Below are 11,684 nucleotides of genomic sequence, written 5' to 3' on the forward strand. Positions count from 1 at the left end.
ATAGCCAAAATGGCGCGGACTCAGCCAACAATCAGCTCCAGGAAGATGAAAGAAGGTGTGACGTTCCCTGTGAGGACTGTTACAATTAGAAGACGCCGATGTGAAGCCAAGCTATCTGCAAGAAGTCCCCGCAAAGTCCCACTGTTGGAAAAAAGACGTGCTGAAGAGGTTACAATCTGCCAAAGAGCACATTGACTGGCCTAAAGAGAAATGGCGCAACATTTTGTGGACTGATGAAAGTAAGATTGTTCTTTTTGGGTCTAGTGGGCGGAGACAGTTTGTCAGACGACCCCCAAACACTGAATTCAAGCCACAGTACACTGTGAAGACCGTGAAGCATGGTGGTGCAAGCATCATGATATGGGGATGTTTCTCATACTACGGTGTTGGGCCTATTTATCGCATACCAGGGATCATGGATCAGTTTGAATACATCAGAATACTTGAAGAGGTCATGCTGCCTTATGCTGAAGAGGAAATGCCCTTGAAATGGGTGTTCCAACAAGACAACGACCCCAAACACACCAGTAAACGTGCAACATCTTGGTTCCAGACCAACAAGATGGACGTTATGGAGTGGCCAGCCCAATCCCCGGATCTTCATCCAATAGAAAACTTGTGGGGTGACATCAAAAATGCCGTTTCTGAGGCCAAACCAAGAAATAGAGAAAAACTGTGGAATGTGGTCCAATCATCCTGGGCTGGAATACCTGATCACAGGGGCCAGAAGTTGGGTGACTCCATGCAACACAGATGTACAGCAGTTCTCAGAAACAGTGCGACTACAACCAAATATTCATGAAGTCATTCAAAGGAAAGCAAAATCTTCAAACATTTCTCAGTTTATATAGTGAATGTTTGAGTTTATAAAGAAGAATACAAACACGGCGATTTTTTTTGAACCGTCTAATATTCACTTTTCTTCCATTTTTTTAGAGGAACAACACAAATTTGATGTATTTTTCTTCCTGTTTTGATTTGGAATAGAATGTGTCGTGTTCCCAATGCATTTGTGTGGATGGAAATAAAAGCTATTAGAAGGTTTTCAGCTTTATTCACTTTTTTCAACACACTGCTATTATTTTGAACACATCTGTATGTTTGTGTGTATGTGTGTGTATGTATATATATATATAATTTATTCATTATATATGTGGTTTTGCACAGAACGGCCATCCTGTAACAGTACATCCGCTATAGGGTGCTCGGAAAGTAGTTAAAATAAAATAAACAAAAACTTGCAGTAAACGTTGACATTGTGAAATGATTACTGAAAGGAAAGTGACTTTCTTGTGCTTCTTTCAGATGTGTGACATCAGCAGCATACTGCTAGAGAATTTAGAGTTTGCCAAGGTAAGTCTTCACCCCGTCCGTCCTCACAGCTCTCCACTCTTAGCATCTCATTTTGTTTTATATCATTTTATATACTTGTCTAGAACCCGGCTGGTAACTTGATGTCATTTTAATATTAACAATCTGCTTCAGTCTGTAGCCAGTCGTGTTTTTCTGACAAAGCATTGAAAACATTTTTTTGTTTTTCTGTCATATCAGCTGCCTGCCGTTTTGTCGGTGGGGATCCCCCAGGATCCTTCTCCTTCATTTCTGTAATTGTTTTACTTTTCAAAAAAAAGATACTGACTTCACCTTCTGCACACTGTTCCACATTCTTACATTTTTCTAAAAAAAAAAAAAAAATACGTCTGCATAAAAACAGATTTTTAGTTTGCCTATATTACAATAAATGTTCAAGGTGGCCAACTGCATCAAAGTAATCTCTCCCCGGCCTGTCCTGCCCTACTATGCAAAATGTCAGATACAGGCGTACCTGGGTGTACCAACGCCTCGGTTAACGTGATTTCAGTTTACGAATGAAAATGTATTGAAAATAACGGCTCGGTTTACGAATTTATTTCACAATGCAAACAGATTAATTGGTTTTCAATGCATTTACGGATTAATTTTGAATCATGTCCCTGTACAGTATTTATGCCTTTTAAAGCCTCTCCCCTGACTTTTGAAATGACTATTTCCAATCCTTTTTCCCCTGCAGGGTCGAGGAACATTTCCCTGTGACATTTCTGTTCTAGAGATCCATCAAGAGTTAGACTGGAACCCAAAAGTATCGACACTGAACGCCTGGCCGCTGTATATCTCGGATGATGGGGCCGTCATATTCTATAGGTACGCTGCACAGCAACCCTCTGCATAGAACAAGACTGTGCAACTTCCATAACACATCATTCACACAGAGCCCGTGTGCTGCGTCCGTGTCTGTTGTATACCCAGAGGGGTGGGAGGTGTACACAGCCTCTTGTATTGGGCTCCCCCCTCGGTGTGTCAGGCACAGTGCAGAGAACCTGGCACAGTCCAAGCATGTATTGTAGTGCGCTCACAGAGCAGCCAAATAGGTGTAGACACCTTCCTTTTTTTTTTTTTTTTTTTTTTTTTTTTTTTTGGTGGTGGGGGGATTTTTTGTGTTTGTTGTAATTTTTTGCTTTTTTTAATTTTTTTTTTTTACCAGTAATAAAACTTGGTCTAAAGAGTCAGCTGGTGATCGATCCGAGGTTGCAATTTAGAAAAAAAAAAATGGGTGCATTCAAATCTTAAGATCGTATCATTATGTTGAACAATTTAAAGGATAAGTTCACTTTTGAACAAAACATAATAAATATAGCTGTCCAAATCATGTAGACTTCACCACCGCAACACCTCCCACCTCCGCAACACCTCCCACCTCCAACACCTCCCACCTCCAACACCTCCCACCTCCGCAACACCTCCCACCTCCGCAATACCTCCCACCTCCGCAACATCTCCAAGATACACCCGTTCCTAACCTCGGAAACCACTAAGCAACTTATTCACTCCCTGATTATCTCTCGCCTTGACTATTGTAACTCCCTCCTCATTGGCCGACTTCATTGCAGGCTATCCCCTCTTCAGTCTATCATGAATGCTGCTGCCAGACTCATCCACCTTACTAACCGTTCTGTATCAGCCACCCCTCTCTGCCAATCCCTCCACTGACCTCCACTCAGTGTCCTTCACCCCTCTCTGCCAATCCCTCCACTGACCTCCACTCAGTGTCCTTCACCCCTCTCTGCCAATCCCTCCACTGACCTCCATTCAGTGTCCTCCACCCCTCTCTGCCAATCCCTCCACTGGCCTCCACTCAGTGTCCTCCACCCCTCTCTGCCAATCCCTCCACTGGCCTCCACTCAGTGTCCTCCACCCCTCTCTGCCAATCCCTCCACTGACCTCCACTCAGTGTCCTCCACCCCTCTCTGCCAATCCCTCCACTGACCTCCACTCAGTGTCCTCCACCCCTCTCTGCCAATCCCTCCACTGGCCTCCACTCAGTGTCCTCCACCCCTCTCTGCCAATCCCTCCACTGGCCTCCACTCAGTGTCCTCCACCCCTCTCTGCCAATCTCTCCACTGACCTCCACTCAGTGTCCTCCATCCCTCCACTGGCCTCCACTCAGTGTCCTCCACCCCTCTCTGCCAATCTCTCCACTGGCCTCAACCAAATTAGTTTATAACCAAAAATGATAATTTTTAAACTTTTTTTTTTACATTTTTATTCTATTTTTTTTTTATATTATTTGTGTTTTTTGTTTTTTTTACATGCTGTCACCCTGGCAGTACAGTGTCACCATGGTAACACTGTACTACTTGTGGGGGGTGATGAAGATTTTTTTTTTTTACACTGATTGCTTTTACACCCATAAAACCCGTAAAAGCAATCATTTCTCCTTCTCTCTGGCTGCATTCTTGCAGCCATTGAGAACTACTGTGTGAGATGTGATTGGTCACAGCTTGTCACATGGCACAAGGCTGTTGTGAATGGGCCTGTACCATGTGACCTCTGTGATCATTCACAGATTTCACACGTAGTAAGCAATGATGTCATAAGTGACATCTTGCTTACTACTCTGCATGTGATCACTGATTGGCCAATCAGTGATCACATGATCGAGACCTCAGACAGAAGTCCCGTACGACGATCGGTGTTCCACTGTGTCCGGAGGACACAGCGGGCACCGGATCGCGGTGCTGCAGGCTCCCAGGGAGCGCGAACAAGCAGGGGGCAGGGAGGCCGTTTATAAACGACCACCTGACCCTGCACTGCCATCGTCCGGCTGTTTATATACAACGGCCAGATGGGAAGTGGTTATATATATTTCAGATATATTTTTATATAGCGTCCTGGATGAAATGTAAGCCAAGGACCCCGGTGCAGCAAGGTAGAAGTGCTAACCCCTAAGCCACGCTTTGTGCTATATCAGATAATTAATATCCTTTTCTTGTTATAGGGACAAAACCGAGGAACTGGTCGAATTAACGGACGAGCAGCGCAACCAACTGATGAAAAAAGAAAGCAGTCGGTTGCAAAAAACTGGACACCGCGTGACTTACTCCCCCCGGAAGGAAAAGGCCCTCAAAATCTACTTAGACGGAGCTTCAAGTAAAGACGCCACTCAAGACTGACAGGCAGCCCGGCGGCCCATCTTGGAGAGCCGTGATTAACACAGACACTGCCGCCAAGGAGTGCCTCTCTTAGCCCGGGTTCCACTTATTGAGTGTGAAGCTATAAAAACCAGCACTGATTGGTGGACTTGCACGGCCAATCAGCACCCTTGTTCCTTACGAGAAAACAAAAAAAAAAAAACAGAAAAAAAAGTGGGGGGGCAATCACCGTTTGTGACTTGAGATCTTGTTTCTGCACTATGGTCGATTAAACTGTAAAAAAAAAAAACAAACAAAAAAAAAAAAAACGCTGAAAGGGATGTGCAAATAACAATAAAAATATAGAAATATATAGAGAAATATATTAAATTAAGTCAGGTGCATCGAGTTGTGGGCTTCATCGTGCTCAGGTGGGATGTGAGCCCCGCGTTGGCTTCTGGCTATTCAGAAAAAAAAAAAAAAAAGTCTTGTACAGTCTTTTTATTTTGCTGATAAACACATTACCTCATTGAACGCTAGATACGTTTTTATGTAAAAGTCTGAAAGCGAAGCACAGCGCAAGAGAAAAAGAGAAAAAAAATCGATGTGTATCGTATTGCAATCAGACTGAGCCATGTTGTCAGCTGGGTGTGGTGACGAATCTGTGCCCCCCGTATTGAAGTCGAGGTGGTTGTCCGCTGGGCATGATGCAAGAGGAGGAGCCCTGCAATATGGTATTGAAGTCAAGGCAGCCATCGGCTGGGCATGATGCAAGAGGAGGAGCCATTAATATGGTATTGAAGTCAAGGCGGCCATCGGCTGGGCATGATGCAAGAGGAGGAGCCATTAATATGGTATTGAAGTCAAGGCGGCCATCGGCTGGGCATGATGCAAGAGGAGGAGCCATTAATATGGTATTGAAGTCAAGGCGGCCATCGGCTGGGCATGATGCAAGAGGAGGAGCCATTAATATGGTATTGAAGTCAAGGCGGCCATTGGCTGGGCATGATGCAAGATGGGCGCCCTGCTTTGTGGCATTAAAACCAAGGCGGTCGATGACAGGGCCTGATGCAAGATGGGCGTCCTGCGCTACAATATTGAAATTAAAGTCGTTTTCAACTAGGCGTGATGCAAGATGGGCGCCCCATATTACGGTATTGAAATCAAGGTGGCCGTCACCTGAGTTTGATGCAAGATGGGCACCCCCATTATGGTATTGAAATCAAGGCCACCGTCAACTAGGCAAGATGGGCGCCCCCCCCCCCCATTACTCTATTAAAAGCAAGGTCGGTTGTCAACTGGGCAAGATGGGCACCCTATATTATGATATTGAATTCAAGATGGCCGTCACCTGGGTTTGATGCAAGATGGGCGCCCCAATTATTGCATTGAAATCAAGGCCACCATCAACTGGGCAAGATGGGCGCCCTCATTATGGCATTGAAATCAAGGCCACCGTCAACTGGGCAAGATGGGTGCCCCCCCCATTATGGCATTGAAATCAAGGCGTTGTCAACTGGGCAAGATGGGCGCCCCCCATTACTGTATTAAAAACAAGGTCGGTCTTCAACTGGGCTTGATGCAAGATGGGCACCCTATATTACGATATTCAAGACGACCGTCACCTGGGTTTGATGCAAAATGGGCACCCCCATTATGGCATTGAAATCAAGGCCACCATTAACTGGACAAGATGGGCGCCCCCTCATTACGGTGTTGAAATTGAGGTCGGTCGTCAACTGGGCTTGATGCAAGATGGGCACCCTATATTACAATATTGAATTCAAGATGGACATCACCTGGGTTTGATACAAGTTGGGCGCCCCCATTATGGCATGGAAATCAAGGCCACCGTCAACTGGGCAAGATGGGCGCCCTCATTATGGCATTGAAATCAAGGCCAACGTCAACTGGGCAAAATGGGCGCCCCCATTACGGCATTGATATCAAGGAATTCGTCAACTGGGCAAGATGGGTGTCCCCCCCCCCCCCCCCATTACGGTATTAAAATCCAGGTCGGTCGTCAACTGGGTTTGATGCAAGATGGGCGCCCCCATTATTGCATTGAAATCAAGGCCACCGTCAACTGGGCAAGATGGGCGCCCTCATTATGGTATTGAAATCAAGGCCACCGTCAACTGGGAATGATGGGTGCCGCCATTATGGCATTGATATCAAGGCATTAGTCAACTGGGCAAGATGGGTGCCCCCCCATTACGGTATTAAAATCAAGGTCAGTCGTCAACTGACAAGATGGGATCCCTATATTACGATATGGAAATCAAGGTGGTCGTCAACTGGTTAAGATGGGTGCCCCCCATTATGGCATTGAAATCAAGGCCACCGTCAACTGGGCAAGATGGGCCCCCCCCATTATGGCATTGAAATCAAGGCCACCGTCAACTGGGCAAGATGGGCCCCCCCCATTATGGCATTGAAATCAAGGCCACCATCAACTGGGCAAGATGCAAGTTGGGTACCCTGTATTGAAATAAGGACGGCCATCCATTGGGCATGACGAAAGATAGGCACCACGTTTTCTGAAGGCGGGGGTCGGTAGCAATATAGAAGGTCCCAGGTCTCCTGCAGCTTTCTGGCTGGTCTCTTCACTCGAGAGCTGCAGGGAGTCTTGACTCGCAATAGAGCAATCTCCTGTGTTTCATGTTCGTGTAAATAACCCCTCCCCCTATAAAATAAATAAATTATTAAAAAAAAAAGGATCCCCCCCCATTTCCTGTTCCTAGATTTATCGCATATCAACACTGTACATTGGGAAATAAATTAGCTGCCTATTTAAGTTTTTCTTTACTGCTGTTTGACTATTCTGGTACTTTAATTTTTTTTTTTTTTAAGCACATTGTGTTTTTGGCTCCAGTTTTTAGTTCTCCTCCTCCATGCATACGCCACATTTTGAGTTTTTTTTTTTTTGCAGTAAAGACCCGACATCTGTGTCGACAGCTGACAAACGCTGATCTCGGGATATACATCGTGTAATCGTTTTTGTTGTTTTTCAGTTTGATCTGTATAATTCTGCAAAATAAACCGTCACACGCGCAGACCACAAATGTAACAGATTCTCGCCTACCTTTTGGAAAATTGCCATCTAATTTGTAACAGATCGATAATGAGGTTTTGATAATTTTTTTCATGCCGCTGTTTACACAGATGAAACATGCCAATAAATTAAAAATGAGAAAAAAAATAATTATTTTTCTGGGTTTTTTTTTTTGAGGGGGGGTGTATAATAATTTATAATTTTTTCTTTTTTTTTAGTTTCAGGTACTAATATGGCGCCGTCAATTTTACGCAGCGCTTTACATATAAATGTGTATATATATATATATATATATATATATTGTACATTCATATCAGTCCCTAACCCTCAAGGGGCGTACAGTCTAAGGTCCCTAACTCACATTCATACATACACATACTAGGGACAATTTAGAGAGGAGCCAATTGTCTTTGGAGTGTGGGAGGAAACCAAAGTACCCAGAGGAAACCCACACAGGCACAGGGAGAGCATGCAAACTCCAGGCAGGTGGTGCCGTGGTTGGGATTCGAACTAACGATCCTAGTACGGCCAGGGAGAAGTGCTAACCATTTTGCCTCTCCGCTGCCCTCCACAGCCTGGGGCTCCAGCGAGCGCTGGAGGGGGCAGAGCAGAGAGCCGGTGACTGACAGTCATCTCTCTGAAAACTGAGAAATCAACAGTTATGTGATCACTCGATTCTCGGTCTTAGAGCCAGCGGGGAACAGCTGCAGGTCAGGTCTGTGCCGCAGTCACATAAATATATTGCCAAAAGTATTGGTCGGCCGGCCTTTCCACGCACATGAACATTAATGGCCCCCCAGTCTTAGTCCGTAGGGTTCAATATTGAGTTGGCCCCGCCCTTTCCACGCACATGACCTGTAATGGCCCCCCAGTCTTAGTCCGTAGGGTTCAATATTGAGTTGGCTCCGCCCTTTCCACGCACATGACCTTTAATGGCCTCCCAGTCTTAGTCCGTAGGGTTCAATATTGAGTTGGCCCCGCCCTTTGCAGCTATAACAGCTTCAACTCTTCTGGGAAGGCCGTCCACAAGGTTTAGGAGGGTGTCTATGGGAAGGTTGGACCATTCTTCCAGAAGCACATTTGTCAGGTCAGGCACTGATGTCGGGGGAGGAGGCCTGGCTCACAGTCTCCGCTCTAATTCATCCCAAAGGTGTTCTATGGGGTTGAGGTCAGGACTCTGTGCAGGACAGTCAAGTTCCTCCACCCCAAACTGGCTCCTCCATGTCTTTATGAACCTTGCTTTGTGCACTGGTGCGCAGTCATGTTGGAACGGGAAGGGGCCATCCCCAAACTCTTCCCACAAAGTTGAGAGCATGAAATTGTCCAAAATGTCACCTTAAGAGTTCCCTTCACTGGAACTAGGGGGCCAAGCCCAACCCCTGAAAAACAACCCCACACCATAATCCCCCCTCCACCAAACCTTACACTTGGCACAATGCAGTCAGGCAAGTAACGTTCTGGTATCCGCCAAACCCAGACACGTCCTTTGGATTTCCAGACAGAAAAGCCTGATTGATCACTCCAGAGAACGTCTCCACTGCTCTAGAGTCCAGTGGCGGTGTGCTTTACACCACGGCATCCGACGCTTTGCATTGCACTTGGTGATGTAAGGCTTGGATGCAGCTGCTCGGCCATGGGAACCCATTCCATGAAGCTCTCTACACACTGTTGTTGGGCTCATCTGAAGGCCACACCAAGTTTGGAGGTCTTTAGCTATTGACTCTGCAGACAGTTGGCGACTTCTGTGCACTGTGCGCTTCAGCATGCGCTGACCCCGCCCTGTCATGTGACGTGGCCGACCACTTGGTGGCTGAATTGCTGTTGTTCCCAGTTGCTTCCACTTTGTTATAATCCCACGAACAGTTGAGCGTGGAATATTTAGTTGCCAGGAAATGTCACGGATGGACTTATTGCACAGGTGACCACCTATCACGGGACCACGCTTGGAGTCACTGAGCTCCTGAGAGCGACCCATTCTTTCACCAATGTTTGTAGAAGCCGTCTGCATGTCTAGGGGCTTTTATTTATTTTTACATCTGTAGCAATGAGAGGGAATTTGGAACACCTGAATCCAGTGATATGGAGGGCGGCCCAATACTTTTGGCAATAGTATATGTGAGTATGGATGTTTGTTTTGTTTTTTTAAATCCCGCACTTCTATGTTAAAGGAAAGACTGAGTCCAGACCTGCCAGATGTTATAGAGAGAATCTAGAGTAGTAGCTGGCAGCTTGTGTAGTGAATGGCGACACACTGGAAAGGAGCGCGGTCATTCACTACAACCCAACCCACAATAAATGTCAGCTACTCCTCTAGTCTCTTTCTTGGCATGGCAGGCTGGTCTGGGGGCAGTTGTACAAGAGGGGCTAGATTGGTGACTGGCATGTGGTGTATTGGTTTTCAGCACAGCGTCATTCACAAAAACATCCCACAAAACCACTTTCCGGCTACCACTCTAATCTCTCTTGGACAGTTGCACCGAGACCAGCCCACCTGCTATGCTAAGGAAGAGACTAGAGTAGTAGTAGGTGGGTTGTTGTGAAAGACGGGTCTCATCTCCTGTGTGCCATCATTCATACTACCAGCTAGTACTCTAGACTTTCTCCCCAGAAGGGCTGACTGGTGGACGGGTGATGGATACTTCTGGGGCTGCACTGATAATCCGGACACTGATAATCTGTGCACATGTCCCCACTCACAGTCGCCAATACCCGACAACTGTGTTTATATCGTGATTAGACACAGCTGATCCCATGGTAAAGGCTGCTTTGATTGGCCCTTTACTGTGGTCTGTGATCAGCTGTGTCTGATGAACACAGCACTCAGAGAGCAAGTTGGGGGTGGGAAGGGAGGTGCAGTTCTGCGAGGACATTATATGACGCCCTCCCAGAACTGGACAACCACGCTGTAGCCATCATTGCGGTCAGCAAGTGGTGAAGCAGCGTAAGTACCTGAATTTGACCTGGTCTCAGCCTTGTGCAGGACACTGTATAGCAGAGCCCAAAGTGGAGCAGGGAGAAGAAACAGAAGAAGTCATTTGGTTGTGCTGCACTGTAAGGAGGATGCTGATAGTAGAAGAGGGCAGAGAGATGAGCTCATCAATCTGCTGCTTCTCCTTTCCCTGTGCAGTCACATGTCAGGAGCGGGACCAGACCTGTAAGTGATGCTGAACTGCAGCAGCGAGCTCCTTGTTGACTGCTGTCAAAACTAATGATACTTAGGCGCATAATCCAGTAGAATAAACTGACAATTACGTGAAAAAAAAAAAAAAAAAAGCTTGATTGAATAACCTGTATGTGGTGAAAAAAAAAAAATTAAAAAAAAAAATAATTAGTGGGTACATTGATCTTGGTCTCTGAAAATACATGTTTTTATGATCCATTGAGGGACACAGTGTGGCGATCGTAGGCAAGCTAGGGGTATAGTGTCATCGGTTGTCAACTGGGCAAGATGGGCATCACCTGGGTTTATTATGATGTTGAATTCAAGATGGCCGTCACCTGGGTTTGATGCAAGATGGGTGCCCCCATTATGGCATTGAAATCAAGGCGTTGTCAACTGGGCAAGATGGGCGCCCCCCATTACTGTATTAAAAACTTCAACTGGGCTTGATGCAAGATGGGCACCCTATATTACGATGTTCAAGATGGCCGTCACCTGGGTTTGATGCAAAATGGGCACCCCCATTATGGCATTGAAATCAAGGCCACCATTAACTGGGCAAGATGGGCGCCCACTCATTACGGTGTTGAAATTGCAATTGTATCGCAATCAGACTGAGCCATGTTGTCAGCTGGGTGTGGTGACGAATCTGTGCCCCGCGTATTGAAGTTGAGGTGGTTGTCCGCTGGGCATGATCCAAGAGGAGGAGCCATTAATATGGTATTGAAGTCAAGGCGGCTATTGGCTGGGCATGATGCAAGATGGGCACCCTGCTTTGTGGGATTAAAACCAAGGCAGCCGATGACGGCGTGATACAAGATGGGCGCCCTGCGTTACAATATTGAAATCAAAGTCGTTTTCAACTAGGCGTGATGCAAGATGGGCGCCCCATATTACGGTATTGAAATCAAAGTTGTCAACTGGGCATGATGCATGATGGGCACCCCATATTACGGTATTGAAATCAAGGTGGCCGTCGCCTGAGTTTAATGCAAGATGGGCGCCCCCATTATGGTATTGA

The 11,684-nt window shown here is 46.2% G+C and overlaps 1 protein-coding gene across 3 annotated transcripts in view; it reads left to right on the top strand.

Moving 5' to 3' along the window:
• Positions 1-7,653, top strand: part of USP47 (ubiquitin specific peptidase 47) — a 94,132-nt gene extending 86,479 nt beyond the window's left edge. For all 3 annotated transcript variants that reach the window (XM_089667303.1, XM_089667305.1, XM_089667304.1), the window contains exons 26-28: positions 1,306-1,353; positions 2,051-2,181; positions 4,316-7,653. In XM_089667303.1, the coding sequence (XP_089523429.1) occupies positions 1,306-1,353; positions 2,051-2,181; positions 4,316-4,490 (354 nt within the window). In that variant the 3' untranslated portion in view covers positions 4,491-7,653. The remainder of the gene's footprint in view (positions 1-1,305; positions 1,354-2,050; positions 2,182-4,315) is intronic.
• The last annotated feature ends 4,031 nt before the right edge of the window (positions 7,654-11,684 follow it).

This window comes from Staurois parvus, unplaced genomic scaffold (genome assembly GCF_062004578.1).
Source record: "Staurois parvus isolate SC_StPar_1 unplaced genomic scaffold, SC_StPar_1.0 ptg003164l, whole genome shotgun sequence".
NCBI lineage: Eukaryota > Metazoa > Chordata > Amphibia > Anura > Ranidae > Staurois > Staurois parvus.